The 19204-nt window shown below is 36.5% G+C and overlaps 3 protein-coding genes across 3 annotated transcripts; 2 read left to right on the forward strand and 1 right to left on the reverse strand.

The window, feature by feature from the left end:
* Positions 1-2284: 2284 nt before the first annotated feature.
* HELRODRAFT_127781 (hypothetical protein) lies at positions 2285-2560 on the forward strand (the record flags this gene model as incomplete). Its single annotated transcript, XM_009029895.1, has 1 exon — positions 2285-2560. A coding segment is annotated over one exon (276 nt), but the record flags the coding sequence as incomplete, so codon positions are not given.
* A 3767-nt stretch (positions 2561-6327) lies between these two features.
* HELRODRAFT_180582 (hypothetical protein) lies at positions 6328-9638 on the forward strand (the record flags this gene model as incomplete). The annotated part of the gene is made up of 8 exons (XM_009029896.1): positions 6328-6495; positions 6749-6823; positions 7162-7236; positions 7861-7975; positions 8104-8255; positions 8531-8707; positions 9170-9265; positions 9486-9638. 8 exons carry the CDS (start codon positions 6328-6330, stop codon positions 9636-9638), a joined length of 1011 nt encoding a protein of 336 aa, XP_009028144.1.
* Positions 9639-11563: 1925 nt separating this feature from the next.
* On the reverse strand, positions 11564-17980 carry HELRODRAFT_193928 (hypothetical protein; the record flags this gene model as incomplete). The annotated part of the gene is made up of 10 exons (XM_009029897.1): positions 11564-12919; positions 13138-13209; positions 13505-13636; positions 13974-14080; positions 14246-14379; positions 14612-14750; positions 15089-16986; positions 17256-17418; positions 17558-17689; positions 17920-17980. The coding sequence occupies 10 exons, from the start codon at positions 17978-17980 to the stop codon at positions 12848-12850; spliced, it is 2910 nt and encodes a 969-aa protein (XP_009028145.1). The 3' UTR covers positions 11564-12847.
* Between the last annotated feature and the right edge of the window lie 1224 nt (positions 17981-19204).

A 19204-nucleotide genomic window follows, 5' to 3' on the forward strand; every position in this document is an offset into this window, starting at 1 on the left:
TGCTACTTCTACTACAGCTGCTACTTCTACTGCTACTACAATAACTACCGCAGCCACTAGTTTTACTACTACCACAATTCGCACTACTATTTATAACAACAACAACAACATTGTTGATCGTAATTACAATTACAATTATATATGCATAGATAACCACACCAGCACTGCCACTAATTACCCAGAAGACAATGTCCCATATAATATGAAGGATAATAATATAAATAACAACAACAACAACAACAACAATAATAATAATACTAACCATAGTAGTAATAATATTGGTAATAATAATTTTCCCTATATTGGTACTTCTAAATTTAAGACGATCACAATGACGCCTAACAGTATTGTTAGTAGTAGTAGTAGTAGTAGTAGAAGTTGTAGTAGCTGTAGTAGTAGTGGTGGTAGTAGTAGTAGTAATAGTGGTAGTAGTAGTGGTGGTAGTGGTAGTAGTGGTAGTAGTAGTGGTAGTGATAGTAGTAGTGGTAGTGGTGGTAGTAGTAGTGGTAGTAGTAGTGGTAGTGGTGGTAGTGGTGGTAGTAGTAGTGGTAGTGGTGGTAGTGGTAGTAGTAGTAGTTGTGGTAGTAGTAGTAATAGTAGTAGTAGTAGTGGTAGTGGTAGTAGTAGTAACGGTGTAAAACGTTATCGATCTTTGCCGGATCATTTCGAAAATCGTGATTCGAATCAAGTCGATTTCGGTAAAATGAATGTCGATTCAGAACTTTTCCAGAGATTTTTGCAGGTTTATAATTTCAATAAAAAGCTAGAAAAACTAATTCACCAACAGCAGTTATTAAAAAAGCATCGAAAGCAACAACAGCAGCTGCAACAACAGCAGCTGCAACAACAGCAGCTGCAACAACTTCGACAACAAAATCAACAGCAACAACAACAACTTATAGAAACGCCACCAAATGATAAAATTGTGTTCTTGAATGAACTTGTTCCTCAAGAGATTAAACGTTTAAATAAATGTATGGCGTCATCATCGCCATCATCATTATCATCATCATTATCATCATCATCACCATTGCTGGCAGTATCATCGTCGTTGTCGTCGTCATTATTGTCGTCATCATCATCAATCGCAACAGCAACAACATCAGCAAGAGTTACTACCGCACCGGCAACAATGCTAAATGATATGTTTAATTTTAGAATGTCATTTTTGCAACATCAACAAAAATACCAACATCAACAAAAACAACAGCAACATCAACAACAGCAGCAACAATATCAACAAATACAACATCAACAACAACAACTACATCAACAACAACATCAACAGCAGCAATGCAATCAACAGCCAAACTATGAGCAATATGAACTGTTTATAAATTGTTTCATTCAGTTTCAGCAGCATTTAAAAGAGCAAAAAATGATTTCTCAACAAAAACATCAACAACAGCAACATTATCAACAGCTACAACATCAACAACATTATCAACAACAACAACATCAGCAAAAAGAAAATGAAGATGCCATATTTCAAACGATCAAGCAAGAGCCAGTATCATTTAAAGAATTCCTGATGCAACGACAACAAATTCAGCAACAACAACAACAACTACATTTATCCGATAAACAAATACCGAACTCGAATAAAACCGATTCTATGCTAATAGACTTACTGAACAACTTGCACCGATCTGCTATTCAATACAAATCGTCGGTATTCGAACATCCCTTAAAAATAAAACAAGAATCATCACCGACAGTTCAACCGTTCACAACAATTGAAGACAAAACCGAAACTAATTTAGAACTTTTCTATCACGTGGTTAAGGAAAGCAAAAAAGAAAGTGAAACTAGAGAGCTTGCGGATTTTTCTCGAATGAGGTTGACGTCCTTAGATGAGAGTTTGTCGCAGCAACAGCAACACCAATCAGAGCAGCAACAACAACACCAATCAGAGCAGCAACAACTACATCAATTACAGCAGCAACATCAATTAAAACTGGATAAAAATATACAAAAGTTTCAACTGCAGCATCAGCAACAACAACAAAAACAACAATATCAACAGAATTACCATCAACAACAACAACCACAACAACATTTCTATTATCAACATCATCAGCAGCACTCGTTATCGTCGTCGTCGTCATCATTTTTAGGATCGCCATTTCCATCGCCACCATCGTCATCAAAAACTTCATCATCATCATCAGTACCAACGACACCAACATCATCATTAATACCACTACTCTCACCATCAGCATCATCATCAATACCGTCATTCTCATCATCGTCATCAGTATCATCATCATCATCGCCACCATTGCCATCACTATCACCACCACCATCGTACCAGTGCACATTCACAAACTGCTTGAAAGCCTTCAAGAAGCTCAGCCAACTGCAGACGCACACTCGGATGCACACGGGCGAACGACCTTACCCTTGCCCCTGGCCCGAGTGTGGCTGGCGGTTCGCTAGGTCCGACGAGTTGACCAGACACTATCGAAAGCATTCAGGCGATCGCCCGTACGTCTGTGGCGTCTGTGGCCGAACTTTTGCAAGAAGTGACCACTTGAAGCTGCACTCGAAGAGGCATGTCTGAGAGAGAGAGAGAGAGAGAGAGAGAGAGAGAGAGAGAGAGAGAGAGAGAGAGAGGGAGAGATGATGGTGGTGATTATATTATGATGACGATGTCTAAAGTGATGATGTATGTTATGATGATGTCATGATGATTTCATCCGTTCGTTTATTTACTAGATTTTTACTTGACTGAAACCAGTGGATACAAATAATGCTGTTGATAAACTTGTGATCATATTTAGAGAATACATTTTTTTCTAGCAGCAGCTATTGCTGTGATGAACATAATCACTGATGTTTTCTGTGACATTAACATTTCTGTCGGTGTATTTAATGTTATTTCACTCATTCTACTATTACCAACGAACGTTTGTCGAAAATTTTTTTAATGTTTTTTTGTGATAATATTGTGTGTATGTGTACGTGTGTATGTATGTATGTGTGTTTGTATGTATGTATGTGTGTATGTACGTATGTATGTATGTATGTATACAAACAATAAGTCATTGTCAATCAGAAAAGCTCAGATGGGAAAACGATTTAAATATTTTATTTATATTGAATTCTAACTTATTAACATGTTGTATTTAGTATTTAACAGTTTTTATAACTTATGTTACACACACAATAACCCGCATACATACACACATACAAACACATACATACATACAGATATAATATATTTTATTTTTCAATTCATTCTCTAGATGGTTTTGAGTTTGATTCTATCAGCGTTTTCATCGCTTACCGACCTCGAGTTTAATCGAATCGTCGGTATATGTTAGTCATCTATTAAGCCGAAATTATTAATATCGAAGTATCAATAGATGGGCGCTGATACATCGGTGATACTTATTCAACCTTGACCTTAGTATCTTATAAAGATATAGATATATCTGTTACACTGCTAGAGCTCTTCACCATCCTACAATGGTTTCTGAACGAACAATAGAGTCTGTCCTTGGAGAAGTTCATTCTGTTTCTGTAAACTCTCTTGCACAACGTTAAATAACTCGAAATTGTTCATGTACATAAATAATGAGGGATGACTTTAATTACCGACTTACGTGTGTAGAGTATTAGTTAGCGTTTGAAATGTTACAAAGTTTAATGATCGAATTACAACGAGAAACGACTCACCCATTATAGTTAATAATGTTTTTTATTGTTTGATTGCAACTAAATATATTTTAATGAAGTAAAATAACAAAACTTAAAACAGAGAATTAAAATGTGAAAAGTAACGCCAATAATAACGTGCAAAAATGTTTAAATAGTGTTCAAGAGCTTTAAGCGTGTTAAAGAGATAACTCCAACCAACTAAGATAACTCTCAACTTAACACTCCTTAACTTATGTGCTTGCCTGCCTATTATTAATATATACCAGGAGACCTTGCTCCCTAGAGCTTAACTAGTTGTCTAACTCCTTCTAACCAGTCAGTCCCTATTGCATGTAATCTCATTCTTACTGTACAAAGTATTACATGTTGTGATTAATTATACGTTATATTATCTTAAATTATGCTGTTATATACCTTTAAATTAGCTGTCTCGTCGTGAAATACTTTTATAATTTAACTATCATTATAATTGCTTACTTTAATAACCTACATATGAAACCTATATTTACCTGCACATCTTAGCCAAAATTATCATCTACATACTATATCATTTAGTAATGGAAATTTTGATGTCTTTTGCAAAATGTGTTAAATGTACGGAGAATTATCACTATTCAATATGATTCGATATTTTTATCGCGATACGGCGCTAATGTAGAGAGTTGAGCGGGCAGTATTCAGTATCCTAGATATGAAATTGTATCATTTGGAGATAGAAATTTTGACGTTTTTGATATATTAGGGTCTTGAACTGACCGATTAGTTATCATTATGTATTACTGTACAAATACTATAGTTCGATTTTTGTTGTTTTTTGGAGTGATAGAAAACAAGTGAGGAGGTTGAAAGAGAGAAAAAGAGATAGAAACAAGAAGAGAGTGAGTAAGAGAGAGAGAGAGAGAGAGAGAGAGAGAGAGAGAGAAAGAAAGAGAAAGAGAGAAGGTAAAACACAGAAAGATATTGAGAAAGTAGAGAGTGTATAATTGAAATTTTTAAGAAATATTGTATAGATGAGCCCATGACTTCAAATGTGACGATCAGCTGGAGAGAAAATATTTTGCTTTGTGTGGTTGAAACTGCATTTACACACTCAATCATTCTTCAATTCATTTCTGTCTTTATTCATTCATTCATTCATTCGTTCATTCATCCATTCATTCGTTTGTTCTATCTCTCTATCATTCATTATAATGGTTTAAAGAATGAATGGCTTGCTTGAGAGAATGAATGAATAAGTGAATGAATAAAAAAATGAATGAATGAAAACTTAATGAATGAATAAAAAAACGAATGAATGAATGGGCATCAAATTGAATGAATGAAACGTTGAATGAATGAAAGAAGGCTTAGTTGTATGATTAACTAAACAAACAGAGAAATAATTTGCAAATAAATGAAAATTTGAAGTGCAAATAAATAATAACAGTAATAATAAAAAAAACAATACACACACACGCACGCACACACACACACGCACACACACACACACCACACGCACACATCACACACACACGCACGCACGCACACACGCACACATACATACATACATACACACGTAGACGAACAAAAATTTCGAAGCAATTTTAAACTCCATGAGCAATGAATAAAAGTAGCTATTATATCTCATTATAATGTGATTATTTAAACAGACCTAATCCACAAATGCATACATACATACATACAAACCTACATACATACATCCATACATACATACATAAAAATATAATAATAATACATACATACATACATACATACATACATACATACATACATACATACACACACATACATACACACACACACACACATACATACACACACACATATTTCATTATTACAAGTTCAACCAAGCGTTATATTTTAGTACATAGCTATAATTAATAATAATAACTATTGTTATTATTAGTCTGATCCTATTAAAAACATCTTTGTAAGTAAGTAAATAAGTTGTTTTAACAACAGCAATAATAATAACTAATATTATTAATAACAACAATAATAATAAATAATAATAATTATAATTATTATTATTATTTTATTATAGTTATTATTTTATTGGCATGCAATGAAGGATGTAAAATCGTTGACAAATTTTATTCGCTATAGCAAATGTACAAGCAGCAGTAGTAGTAGAGTTTAAATAATAATAATTATAATTATTATAACAATTATAATAATAATAATAATAAAAAAAAAAGAAAAAGAAGAATAATAATTTAAAAAATTTCTCAAGCGTAGAAGTCTTACGAAGTCACAAACACAAATTTTTCTGGTTAGTGCTATCATAATTTTTTGACGGCTGCCTTTTATTATAATTATAATTTATATTATTATAATAATTTTGTTGTTGTTGTTGGTATTGTTGTTGATTTTGTTGATGTTGTTGTTGATGTTGTAGTTGTTGTCTTTTTTGGTTGTTGCTACTACTACAAATTTTGGTGAACTTTTCTTAAGTTAGTAGAGATTATTTGGTAGTTGATTGATAAAGTTTTCGTTGAAATAAAATTTTAAGAAGCAACCACAACAACGACGATGATAACAACAACACTACTACAACAACAACACTACAACAACACTACAACAACAACAACCACAACAACAATAACAAGCACAACAACGACAACAACAACCACAACAACAACCAATAACAACAACCTCGTCAAAATGAACATCAAAAGTAATTTAAGCAGCTTAAGCAGTATTAATAGCATTAGTAGCAGCAGCAGCAGCAACAACAACAACAACAATAATAATAATACTAACAACAACGACAACGATAATGATGATAACATAGTATCATTTCCATTGCTAATTTACGACATAAAAACTACGGTGAGTTAGAACTTGTCATCGTCGTCATCATCATCATCACCATCATCACCATCATCATCATCATCATCATCATCATCATCATCATCATCATCATTATAATCATCATTATCATCATCAATATCGTCATCGTCATCACCACCATCATCGTCATCATCATCATCATCATTATAATCATCATCATCATCCTCGTCGTCGTCATCATCATCATCATTATCATCATCAATATCGTCATCGTCATCATCATCATAATCAGATTATTTGTCGGGCGAGCGCTGACGATAGCCTATGGACATTGAAAAGGAACATCCTACTGACCAATGAAACCGCGGTTAGTTATGATAATGATGATGGCTACGATGACGATCAATCATCATCATCGTCATCATCATCGTCATTATCCAATCATCATCGTCCTCATCATCATCGTCATCATCCAATCATCATCGTCCTCATCATCACCATCCAACCATCATCATCGTCACCATCCAACCATCATCATCGTCACCATCCAACCATCATCATCGTCACCATCCAACCATCATCATCGTCACCATCCAACCATCATCATCGTCACCATCCAACCATCATCATCGTCACCATCCAATCATCATCATCGTCATCATCCAATCATCATCGCCATCCAATCATTATCATCGTCATCATCAGAACTTCAAAGATGGCCTCAACTACGGATTCTACACACCGGCTTCCGACGGCCGGATTGGGAAATTCCTGGATGAAGTTAGGGCAATTAGGGAATATTCCGACAAGGATTTGCACAAAATACAGGTACGTCTGTTTGTATGTGTGTGTATATATGTGTGTGTGTTTGTTTGTTTGTGTGTGTGTTTGTCTGTATGTGTTGTAAGTATGTGTGTGTGTGTTTATGTGTTATAAGTATGTGTGTGTGTGTGTATGTGTGTGTGTATGTTTAAACCAAATCCTGACGAATGACACTGAACAATCAAACATCAAGTATATATGTATGTATTTATGTATGTATGTATGATATGTATGAGTATGCGTGCGTGTATGTGTGTTTGTTTGTTTGTGTGTATGTGTGTTTGTATGTGTATGTGCGTGTTGGTATGTATTTTTTCGGTTGTGTGTGCGTGTGTGAGTTTGTGCGTACTTGCGTATAAACCGCGGTCAACTTCAGTTTCGTTACAAGAAGAAGAATTACAAAGACCTACCGACCAGTTTGAAGAAATTAAAAATCATCAACGATTTGGTTACTATAATTTTAAAAATTATAATTATTATAATTATAATTATAATTAATATAATTATAATTATAATTATTACTACTATTATCATCACCATCATCTACGTCACCAACAATCTTCCTTCATTCTCTCATTCAAGAACCATCGCAAGACATTCATGGGCGCAATTAATAGCAACAGCAATAAATTAAATGACGTCATCAAGATGTTGAAGAAAGGTCATGACCCCAACTACCAGGATGCTAAGACAGGAGGTGGTGATGATGATGATAGCGATGGTGATGGCACTGACGATGATAGTAGAGATGATGATGATATATCGACGATGATGATCATAGTAATCATAACTCGCCATCATCATAATCATGACCCACCCACGCAGAAACACCGATGACGTCAGCAATTCTGAGCAAATGTAGTACGGACCTTCTGCTGCATCTTGTTAGCGAGGGGGCTCATCTGGATTACCGCAACTCTCGCGGGGACACACCTCTGCATGTGGCTGCCGTATCAGGGAATGTTGTCGCCCTTAAGGTATTTTGTTGTCGTAGTTGTAGCTGTAGTAGTAGCTGTAGTAGTAGCTGAGGTAGTAGCTGTAGTAGTAGCTGTAGTATTAGTATAGTGGTGGCATGGCAGTAGCAATAGTAAGAGTAACAATTTTAGTAACAGATGCAGTGCTGTAACCGTTAAAACTTCCAATTTTGTATATTTATAATTAAAATACCTTCCAAAAAAAGTTTAAAAGAACAAAAATATACAACTAAAATATAACTGCGACAAAATATACTCTCCCCTCCCCCCCCTCAAAGACCGTCCTTGACCTCGGAGCCTCGCCCAACTCAAGGTCATCGGATAACTTGACCCCTCTGCATCAGCTGTGTAGGGCGCGCGACGTCGAACTCGCCAACTACTGCGTGCAGATGCTACTCGAGAACTACTCAGTTGTAGATGTGGCCGATCAAGCCGGAAATACAGAACTGCATCACGTGAGTGGGGCTGGGGCCTGATGACGTAGATGGTGGTGGTGCTGATGATGACGATAACGATGGTGGTGCTGATGATGATGACAAGGATGGTGGTGATGATGGTGGTGGTGGTGGTGATGATGATGACGATGATGGTGCTGATGATGATGGTGGTGGTGATGATGATGACGATGATGGTACTGATGATAATGACGATGATGGTGCTGATGATGGTGTTGGTGATGATTATGATAACGATGGTAGTGCTGATGATGACGATAATGGGGCTGATGATGATGGTATGGTGGTGGTGGTGATGAGAATAATAATAAGGCGAATAAAAATTTGTATGAGAGTAAGTCTGAATAAGAGTTGGAGTGTATTAATAATAATAATAATAATTAATAATAATTAATAATAATATTATTATTATTATATTACTATTAATAATAACCTCATCATCGCTGGCCACACGCCACTCAGTCGTGTCGCCTGGGCAGGCTGCATATAACGAGGAAGTTGATCGTCTACGGAGCCAACATCAACCGACAGAATGAAACCGGAAATACGCCATTACACGTGGCTATTTTTAGCAACCAGGCCAGTCATCATTAATTCCATTCGTAGTAGTAGTAGTAGTAGTAGGGGTTGAGTAGTAGTAGTAGTTGTTGTTTGTAGTAGTAGTAGTGGTGGTAGAATAGTAGTAGTAGTAGTAGTAGTAGTAGTAGTAGTAGTAGTAGTAGTAGTAGTAGTAGCAGCAGCAGCAGTAGTACAAATGTCTTCTCATTTTTCCCTCCAGGAATTAATAGCGCGAAAACTGTTAGCGTACGGCGCCCAAAAAGACATCAACAACCACTCGAATTTGGACGCCTACGGAAGCGCCGTGACGATATCTAGCGATTATCTCGCCGAATATATCGCCAATTTTAAACCGTCGGATATTTGTGAGTGAATTTATATATATATATATATATATATATAATTTTTTTTTTAATTTTTCAACTTCAAACTCTGGCGTGATTGAATAGAAATACTTAATACAAATTTTTTATATATTTTTCAATGATTTTATCATGTTTCTGTTTATATGCATTGGATGTTTTCAAGACATTCGTCGAAGTTCTTAAAATCATGCATGTGTAGTGTGCATACTCACACACACGCACGCGAATACATGTTCATTCATTCATTCATTCATTCATCTATCCATTCATTCATTCGTTCGTTCATTCATTCATCTACCCATTCATCCATCCATTCATCCATTCAAGCACGTATCGAGGAAAAGCCAGTTTACACACCGACCCGAAAAGCCAACCAGGCTCGTAGACCAAGCATGCAGACGTTTCTACAGCAGCAGCAGCAGTTGGAGAAAGATAGGAAGATGCTGGTAGAGAGGCTCTCCCAAGTGATATCCGAATCAACTGGAGATGAGGATGAATTGGGAGAGGAAGAAAGATTTAAGGGAAATAATGATATCGTGGAAGAGTGCGGAAAGACTGATGATAATGTTTATGAGAATTTTAATGAGGTTGCGGAAAATATGGCTAAGAAACGTAACGAAAGCGGCGGCACTAACCACAACAACAACAATAATAAAAATAAACTTTTTGTGTGGAGTCAAAGCTTAATAGCAGCTCGATCCTACCAGGATATAAGCAAATTAACCTTGGAAGACGAAGGTTGGCTGGTGTTGTTGTGTGTTGCTGTGTGTATTTTGAGTTTCGTTTGTATTGTATTTCAATACTGGTTTTGAGCTGTAGTTTTGTAGATTTTTGTTTTTATTGTCTTCAATGAAACATTTTTTTATTTATACAAAATTAATTCAATTCAATCAATCATTAATGTTTTAAATTTTCATTGATGTCATACGTACCAACACGAGGTCATATTATAAATTATCCCATTTTCATACAGACAGGCAAACAAACAAATTAACGTAATGAACATAAAATATTTTAAAAGATTCCTTCAGTGACTCGGACTACGAACCAAACAGCCTACCAATGTCCGCCACATACAAACAACAGCAACACCACCAAGCCAGCAAAATTAACCAGTCGGACTCACCCCAATCTCTCCCGCCCATCCCTACTTCTCAAGAGAGTTCGGTCAATTCCAGACGTAAGTTTGCTAACAGAACCGAAAGTGTCGGCACGGATCAATCGGTAGAGCCGGATTTACAATTCTTGATGATAAAGCAGGCAAGTGCAAAATCAACATCAGTGCGAAATTCGCCCGTGCTGAATAAAAAATTTAAGGAGAATAAAAATGTTGCAGATGAAAAAACCGCATCTATCCGATCGTATCCGAAACGTTTGACCGATAATTTTCCTGGCAACAATTCAGATTTCAAAACGTACTCACAAACCGTTTCCGAATCTAACCGATCAAAGAGGCCAGCACTTTCACTCGGTTTGTTTCTGCCTCCTAAAAAATCGGAAACAAAAGTTACATCCCTGGAAGCTGAACAAAGTTCTGCACGTAACCACCGTCCACTTCCGCCTTTACCATGTGACCCGAAAACAGGAAATGCAAACGATGACGTCATAGCCAAAGATTTAAATACGACAACAAAGGCTAACGAAGAGACGGAGAAAGATTCCTGGGTGGAAAGTAGTTCGTATGTGTTTTTGGAAGGTGTGGATGGCAAACTGACGAACAACAACAGTGTCCAGTTGGATCGGAATGTTGTTGGCGGAGGTGTGTACGAAGTTTTGCCAGTCCCCATCATCAAACTGGACGATGAGGTTCTCTACAGTGTTGAAAATAAAAATAGCAACAACAACAACAACGACAACAACAGCGTCAGCGTTGATGATGGGAGTGCTTCTAATGATCACGTCTATGCTAATTTGGATGATTTCAATGGTGCTTCAACGCAGCAGCAGCAACAACAACAACAGCTGCAACGACAACCGAAACCTCCAGCCATTCAGCCGCCAAAACCGGCCAGCAGACCCCTTTCGACATTTTTTGATTCCTCAACTTTGCGAACAATAAACTCGAGTGACACTTCGGCCCGGAATAATTTAGCACTGAAAAAATTCAACGACCAATACGGTCCCATGAGGGGGAGATGCTCGAGCATGGGAAAGGTCAATAACCTGGAGACCACCAGACAGAGTTCGCAAACTGAACCACAACAACTCAAGCAACAACAAAAACTGCAAAATCTAATTAAAATTCAAACCAACCAACAAAGCGTCAGCTACATCCATCAGCAGCAGCAGCAGCAGCCCATCAGACAACAATTCAACAGCCAGCTATCCCTCCCGTCCTCTATGGGTAAATCACTCAGCTGTCTCGACATCTCACAAGGCAAAACGCCACCACCACAACCACCACCGCGATCAAACCAAACAAGAACAACAAAAAACTACGACCAACAACAACAGCAACAGGAATTTTTCCCTCCACCCCCTACATGGGCCTTGACAATGACGTCACCCGCAACTGCACCAATCAGCAGCAGTTGCAACGACACGACTGACTCGAACATTCTCCGGAACAAAAATCTCTCACCGAAAGTCGGTGGCGTAGAAATGTCACGTGATGTCAATCAGAGATGTTCGGTGGGGGTGGAATTTTCCCCGGCGTTGTTGAATGAAAGAATGAAACATTTGAGGGTGTCCGGAAGATTGGATGAGTTATTACAAAAAGATTTGAATAACGACAATGACGTCACCATCAATACTGACAACAGAAACGTCAGATCTTTGAATGAACATCATAGCGAACCGGAAATTAATCCCATCAACAGCAACAACAACATAGAATTTACCCCGGGTAAGACAGTACCGATTCCGAAAGATGACCAAGTTATCGTTTCGGTTCCGGTAAAACCGACTGACGTTATTGTTGACGAAAAAACCGGTGACGTGTTCGTAAAAATCGACCGATCAGCTGCACGTGATTGGTTCGTGTGACGCCCTTATGAATATTAATAATTGCTATTTTTAAACGTGCTTTTTGAAACGTTGCATTGCAAAAGTAATTCGCAATATTAACGATATTTCATATTATAGGCTAATAATTTAACGCTATATTGTTTATTTCATATTTTATGATCATATCAATTACATTAATAATAATAATAATAATTATAGTTTAAAGAATTTTAACAAATTGTTAAAGCTCTTTTTTTACAACGCCATTGATTTAACACGCTAACATGTGGTGCTTCTGTCGCATTATCAATAGAACTATTTGACACTTGGAAGCAACTTGCTTCTTGAAAATCACAATAATAATAATAATAATAATAATAATAATAATAATAATAATAATAATAATAATAATAATAATGATGATGATTATTACAATATCATCATCGTCATTTTCATCGTCGTCATCGTCATGATCATCAGCTACGACCTATGACGTCATCGTCATCACTTTTCGTCCTTTTCATCATCGTCATCGTCATCATCATCATCATCGTTGTCGACCTGGAAGATATCATTAGCGAGGCCGCATTCTACGACGAGTTTGTCTGACGATACAATCGATAGAGGCTTTCTCTGGAATTTAAAGTTAAATAAAAAATTTAATCCAAAATTAATTAGAAAATAAAAAATTAATAAATTTATTTATTAATTAATAACCCTTTAAAAAAATTTATGAATAAATTCATGACTTTTTAACGGATTTTAATTCGTAAAATATCATCTTAGATTTAAAAACTCGTTCAAAATCTAAACTTAAAACTTGAAAAAACATTTTAAATAACAATGATGACGATGATGATGAAGAAGATGCAATGATAATGATGATGATCGATGTAATGATGATGATGATTTGAATATGAAAAGGAACCTTATAAAAATAAACAAAGTCATGCAATGATCTGAATGTTGGTTGGTTGGAGCCAAAAAACTGATAACCGTCATTGGTCACTTCGATTAGGTAGTGGCGAACTTGTTTCATGGTCAGAGATTTATCTGAGACCTGATTGGTTGTCGTGATTTGGATGGTTGATTGTGATTGGCTACCTGTGTGGCACTATTATTCGTGTGGTTTATGAATGGTAGATTGTGACCAATTTCTTGTAAATTATCTGAAACTTAATTTTGATTGGTTGCTTGTGATTAATCGGCTACATGATTGGTCAACTGTTTTTGATTCGTTGAGATCAGTTGATTGGCTATAATTGGTAGGTTAGTTGTGATTGGCCTTGTCTTGTGTTTGCTAAGATCGATTGAAAAAACAAACAAATAAATGAATGAATGAATGAATGAATAAATGAATGAATGAATGTACAAATAAATTAGTTAAATAAAATTACCTTCAATGAGAGTGCGTAACCAAAGATTTGATTACTCAGTCGAATCAAAAATGTACCCTCGGGTTTCTTGGACAGCAATTTTTCCGCGCCATTTCTCGATAACATACCTGATGTAAAATTAAAGTTGATTGGTTGGTGTAAATGGATAATTAAAGTTGATTGGTTGGTGTAAATGTATAATTAAAGTTGATTGGTTGGTTGGTATAAATGTATAATTAATTATTTATACAGAGCGTAACTGATTTTATTTAAATAAAATAAATTAAATCTACCGTAATAATAAGCAGCTTTGGTTTTGGACTCGGGATCGAACCCGCTACCCTTCGGTCTCTCAACGCTGTCATACCATTCCATCACTTCTTTCTCCGAAGAAGGCCTCTTCACTGATTGGCTGGTGGCTCTACTGCTGGATAAACGTGATTGGCTGATGTCATTTGTAACTATACATATATATACATATATATATATATATATATATATATATATATATATATATATATATATATATATATATATATGGGCATATTTATGTAATGAAAGAATGAATGGATATTAAAATGAATGAATGAAGAAAAACAAAACAAACAAACGAAAGAACAGGTGAAAGAAAGAACGAATGAACGAACGAACGAACTAACAACGGATTAAAAGGGTCGTCATTAAAGAGCGTCAGTATCTGACTCTCAGTCTTCAGCCTCCGCATCAGCCTGGCGTTATCCTCCCTAACTTTCATCGCTATCTTCCTCCTCTCCTCTTCAGCCTCTCTCGCCTTCTTCTCTGAAAATAATTTTCACAAAAATAATTATAATAATTCTAGCGAGAACAATTACGACTGATAATGTAATTGTGGTGATATTAATTAGGATGGCAATGATGATAGCAATGGCAGTTATGGCGGCCACAATCACCATCATAATCATCACCACCATCATAATCATCACCACCATCATAATCATCACCACCATCATAATCATCACCACCATCATAATCATCACCACCATCATAATCATCACCACCATCATAATCATCACCACCATCATAATCATCACCACCATCATCATCATCATCACCACCATCATCATCACCACCACCACCATCATCATCATTATCAAAACCTTGCTCCTGCCATCTTTGGATGATTTTTCTCGCGCCCTTGGTCGCTCTCTCCAAACTCTTCTGCCTATCGAGCTGGATACTGGCGTAGATCTCACTGGTTCTCTTGTCTTTGAACTCTTTCAAATCCAGTTTCGTCTGCTGAACTTTCGTTCTCATTTGAACGTTAGTCAAATTGGCGTTGGGGGTAGGTGATGATTGTGACGATGATTGTGATGATGATTGTGATGGTGTGGCTGGTGTGGCTGATGATGATGATGGTGATGTGATAGAAAGGACATCGTCGCTGCAAGTATAGATGGAGATAGTAACAGCTGGAATGGTGGGTGTTGGAAATATTGACGTCAGCGTTCGTGATGTGGCGGCTGATTTCGGTGAAATGGGATTCTGGAGTTGCTGCGGCGATGATGGCGATGATGATCCTGACGATGGCAAAGAGGATAACGAAGGCGGTTTCGCAAGTACAGATGGTTTTACGTGTGTAGTAACTGTAGTCGCAGCAGTAGCTGCTGTAGTGGCAGCGACAGCAGCTGTAGTAGCAGCAGCTGTGGTAATTGTGGCAGTTTTTTGTTGTGGCGATTGAAGTTGTTGAGATGATGTCTTCCACACTGGCAATGGAGATGAAGATGAAGTCGTAACCGTACAGTTCTGAAACAACGACAACCTTTGTTGGAATAAATTTGAAATTTTGTTTACTCTCTCTTCCTCCTCCTCCTTATCTCTCTCTTCTTCTGCTTCTCGCTCGGCATCATTAGCATCCTTTTTAGCGGTAGCAGCAGTAGTAGTAGAGGCTGTAGCAGTATTGTTAGTAATAGTAGTATTAGTAATATTAACGTTTAAAGATGCAGAAATTTTGTCATTTCTAGTATCAGAACTATTTGCATTGTTATTATTATTATAATTAGTAGTAGTAGTAGCCGCAGTGGCCATCATAGTTGTAGTAGAAGTAGTGGTAGTAGCCGTTGTGGCGATTAGAGTTTGTTTATCTTTAGCTTGGTAATGAAATGATCTGCTACTTGCATAATAATTAGCATTGATACTTATGTTATTACTATTTGTATTTATAATACTATTATTATTATTATTAATTATACTAGTTTGTCTGCTACTGAAATTAGCAACAGCCGTAGTAGTAGTAGAAGTAGTAGCAGCAGCAGCAGTAGTAGTAGTAGTAGCAGCAGTAGAAGCAGCAGTAGTAGAAGCAGTAGAAGTATCAGTAGTAGTAGTAATAACTTTGATGCTGCTAGCTGTTGGAAAAACTCTACTTGACGGCCCTTTAGCGGAACTTTTCATCACATTTGCTGGAGACGTTGTAGTTGTTGAAGCTACGACCGTATTATTAGCTGTAGTGGTTGTTGTTGTTGATGATGATGCGGTTGTTGTTTTTGCGGCTACAACAACATTATTAGTTGTAGTAGTAGTAGTAGTAGTAGTAGATTTTGGCGTATGCGTCCTGAGAATCTTGCTGCTGCATTGTTGCTCGGAATTTATAGTAGCGGCAGTAGTAGCAGTCGTAGTAGTAAGAGCCACAGCAGTAGTGACAGTATTCAAAGTGGTAGCCACATTTTTTGTTGAATTACTGTAAATAATTTTCGGAATTTCATTGGTGGTCAGTAAACTTTTTCCATCATCTTTGCCACTTGCAACCTTCTTCCCAAAAATTTTCCCATCGCTTCGCTTCCGTTCTATCTTACATTCAGCATCTGGGGTCTCATTTTTTGACAATTCATCATCGTCGTCGTCGTCATCTTCATCGTCGTCGTCATCATCGTCGTCATCAATACTATTACTATTACTACTAGCGCCCCCATCGACGGTGAATGTGGGGGTTGTGGTTTGGAAGTTGACGTTGCCTGGAATGCATCGTGCATTGCTTGGTTCATCTGATGATGTTGAAAATCTGAAGGAGGAAGAGGAAGTGGATGATGAGGAAGATGATGATGAGGATAAAAATGATAGGGATGATGATAATAAGGAAGAGGAAGACGAAGATATTGATGAAAATGATGAAGACCCACACAACACACAAATTGTTTTGAACTCGAAAAACAAGCAAGAACCCTACAAAAAAATAGAGACCCACAAACAAATAGATGCCTCCATTCAACAACAACAACAACAACAACAAATTCCCAAACGGCAGCCATCCAGAACCACCAGACCACCAACCTCTTTATTTCCTGCTCTACCAGCATCTGAGCCTTCCTCAGATTTTCAATCTCAATCATTTCCTCAATGCTCTTATCATTTCGGTGCTCACCCATCACCCACGTCCAGGGCTTGTTCTCCTTGTCCTCTAAAAATATTACCCTCGTGCCTTTTTTGTTTGACCCTGAAAAATTTTTTAAAATTTGTTTACGGTGTGTTTTTGTTTACGACGTCATTATTATAATGTCATCGTCATCGTGGCCATCAACATTATCGTCGTCATCATCAGCAGTTGCAGCAGCAGCAGCATAAGCAGCACCAACTTGCCACACGTTTCGACTGCCTCCTCTGCTCCTCCATCTCCAGCATCTGTTCTCTCTCTTCCCATCTTCTTTTTTGCTCCTTAGTGAGGTTGAACCGTTTATTATTTATTTGGAATTTTAATTGTTCAATCACTTATTCAATCATTTGTTTATTCATTAATTCATTAATTCATTCATTTGTTAATTCGTTTTCTCAATTATTCATTCGTTTTTTTTATTGGTTCTTACGACAAACCAACAAATTTATCAACCAACCAACTAACCAGCCTATCAATCAACCAATCAAAACCACCCCCAATCTATCATTCAACCAATCAAAACTACCAATCATACAATCAACCAACCAACCTGTCTCATTTTACAGAAGAGAATTTGCTTCTGCTCCTCGTCCAATTCGGCAAGCAGAGCCGGATCAACGTACATGTCTCTTAATATTTGCTGCAACATTCCTTGCCTTATTCACCTCACTGAGTAACCACTGGTTAAATTGACAACACGATAAGAATAGTAATTTTAGTATACATATAGTAATTTTGAAATTATATTTTGCGCCTCTATCTTCTATCTATATATAGTACCCTTAGCATCCGGCTAAAAATAGCGTGTAGAAGTGATACATTACTCATCAAATAGCAATAATAACAATTATAATTATTATTGATTGATTAATTAATTAGTTAATAAAATAATTTACTGAATAATTTCAGAAGATCTTCTTCATCAACTCCACACCATATTATATGCATTGCATACATGCACAGAGGAACTGAGCGGAATAAACGTTTTAATGAATCATTCTAAATCCCATGTATTTATACTCGCTCTCCCTCACTCTTTCCATTTCTCTCCTTCATTTCTTATCTTTCACCCTCTCTCTCTCTCTCTTTCTTCGTTTCTTTCTCCCTCTCTCTCTCTCTCCCACTATATATATATATATATATATATATACATTATATACTAAACATATATGCTAGTGTATAACGAACGTACATAACTTATAGTTAAGATATATATACTTCATATTAAAGTATACAAATGTGTGTGTATGTATGTATGTACGTACGTGTATGTTGTAAGCATGTGCGTGTGTGTGCGTGTACTAGCTAGCACGATGAGTTTTCAATTACTGTTATAGTCGTTGTCATCATCGTCTTCATCATCGTCGTCATCATCATCATCCGTCATAAGTGTACCGTATTTATTAACTCATTAATAATACTAATAATAATAATATTATTATTATTATTAGCTGGTATAGCCCGCATTACTTTACTATATCCTGTTGTATAAAAAAAGATAAAGAGAGAGAGAGAGAGAGAGAGAATAGAAGCAAAAGAAAGAAATAGAGAGAGTGATATATAAAGATATGGATAGGTTTGACCTAGTCCAGTTTTTCACACGATTAAATTATTTATACCATCATGACATTATATGATGACGGTGATGAGTTCCACACTTGTTTTTTTGTTTGTTTGTATGTATGTGTGTGTGTGTGTATGCTTGTTTGTATGTGTGTGTGTATATGTATGTGTAAAAAATGTTACAAACCATGCAATATAATTTTACTTTCGTTGGAATTTGATGGTAATAATCATAATGGCAATTGCCTGCTAGCTATTTTATTATTATTATTACTATTATTATCAT

Source organism: Helobdella robusta (genome assembly GCF_000326865.2).
Source record: "Helobdella robusta unplaced genomic scaffold HELROscaffold_63, whole genome shotgun sequence".
Classification (NCBI taxonomy): Eukaryota; Metazoa; Annelida; class Clitellata; order Rhynchobdellida; family Glossiphoniidae; genus Helobdella; species Helobdella robusta.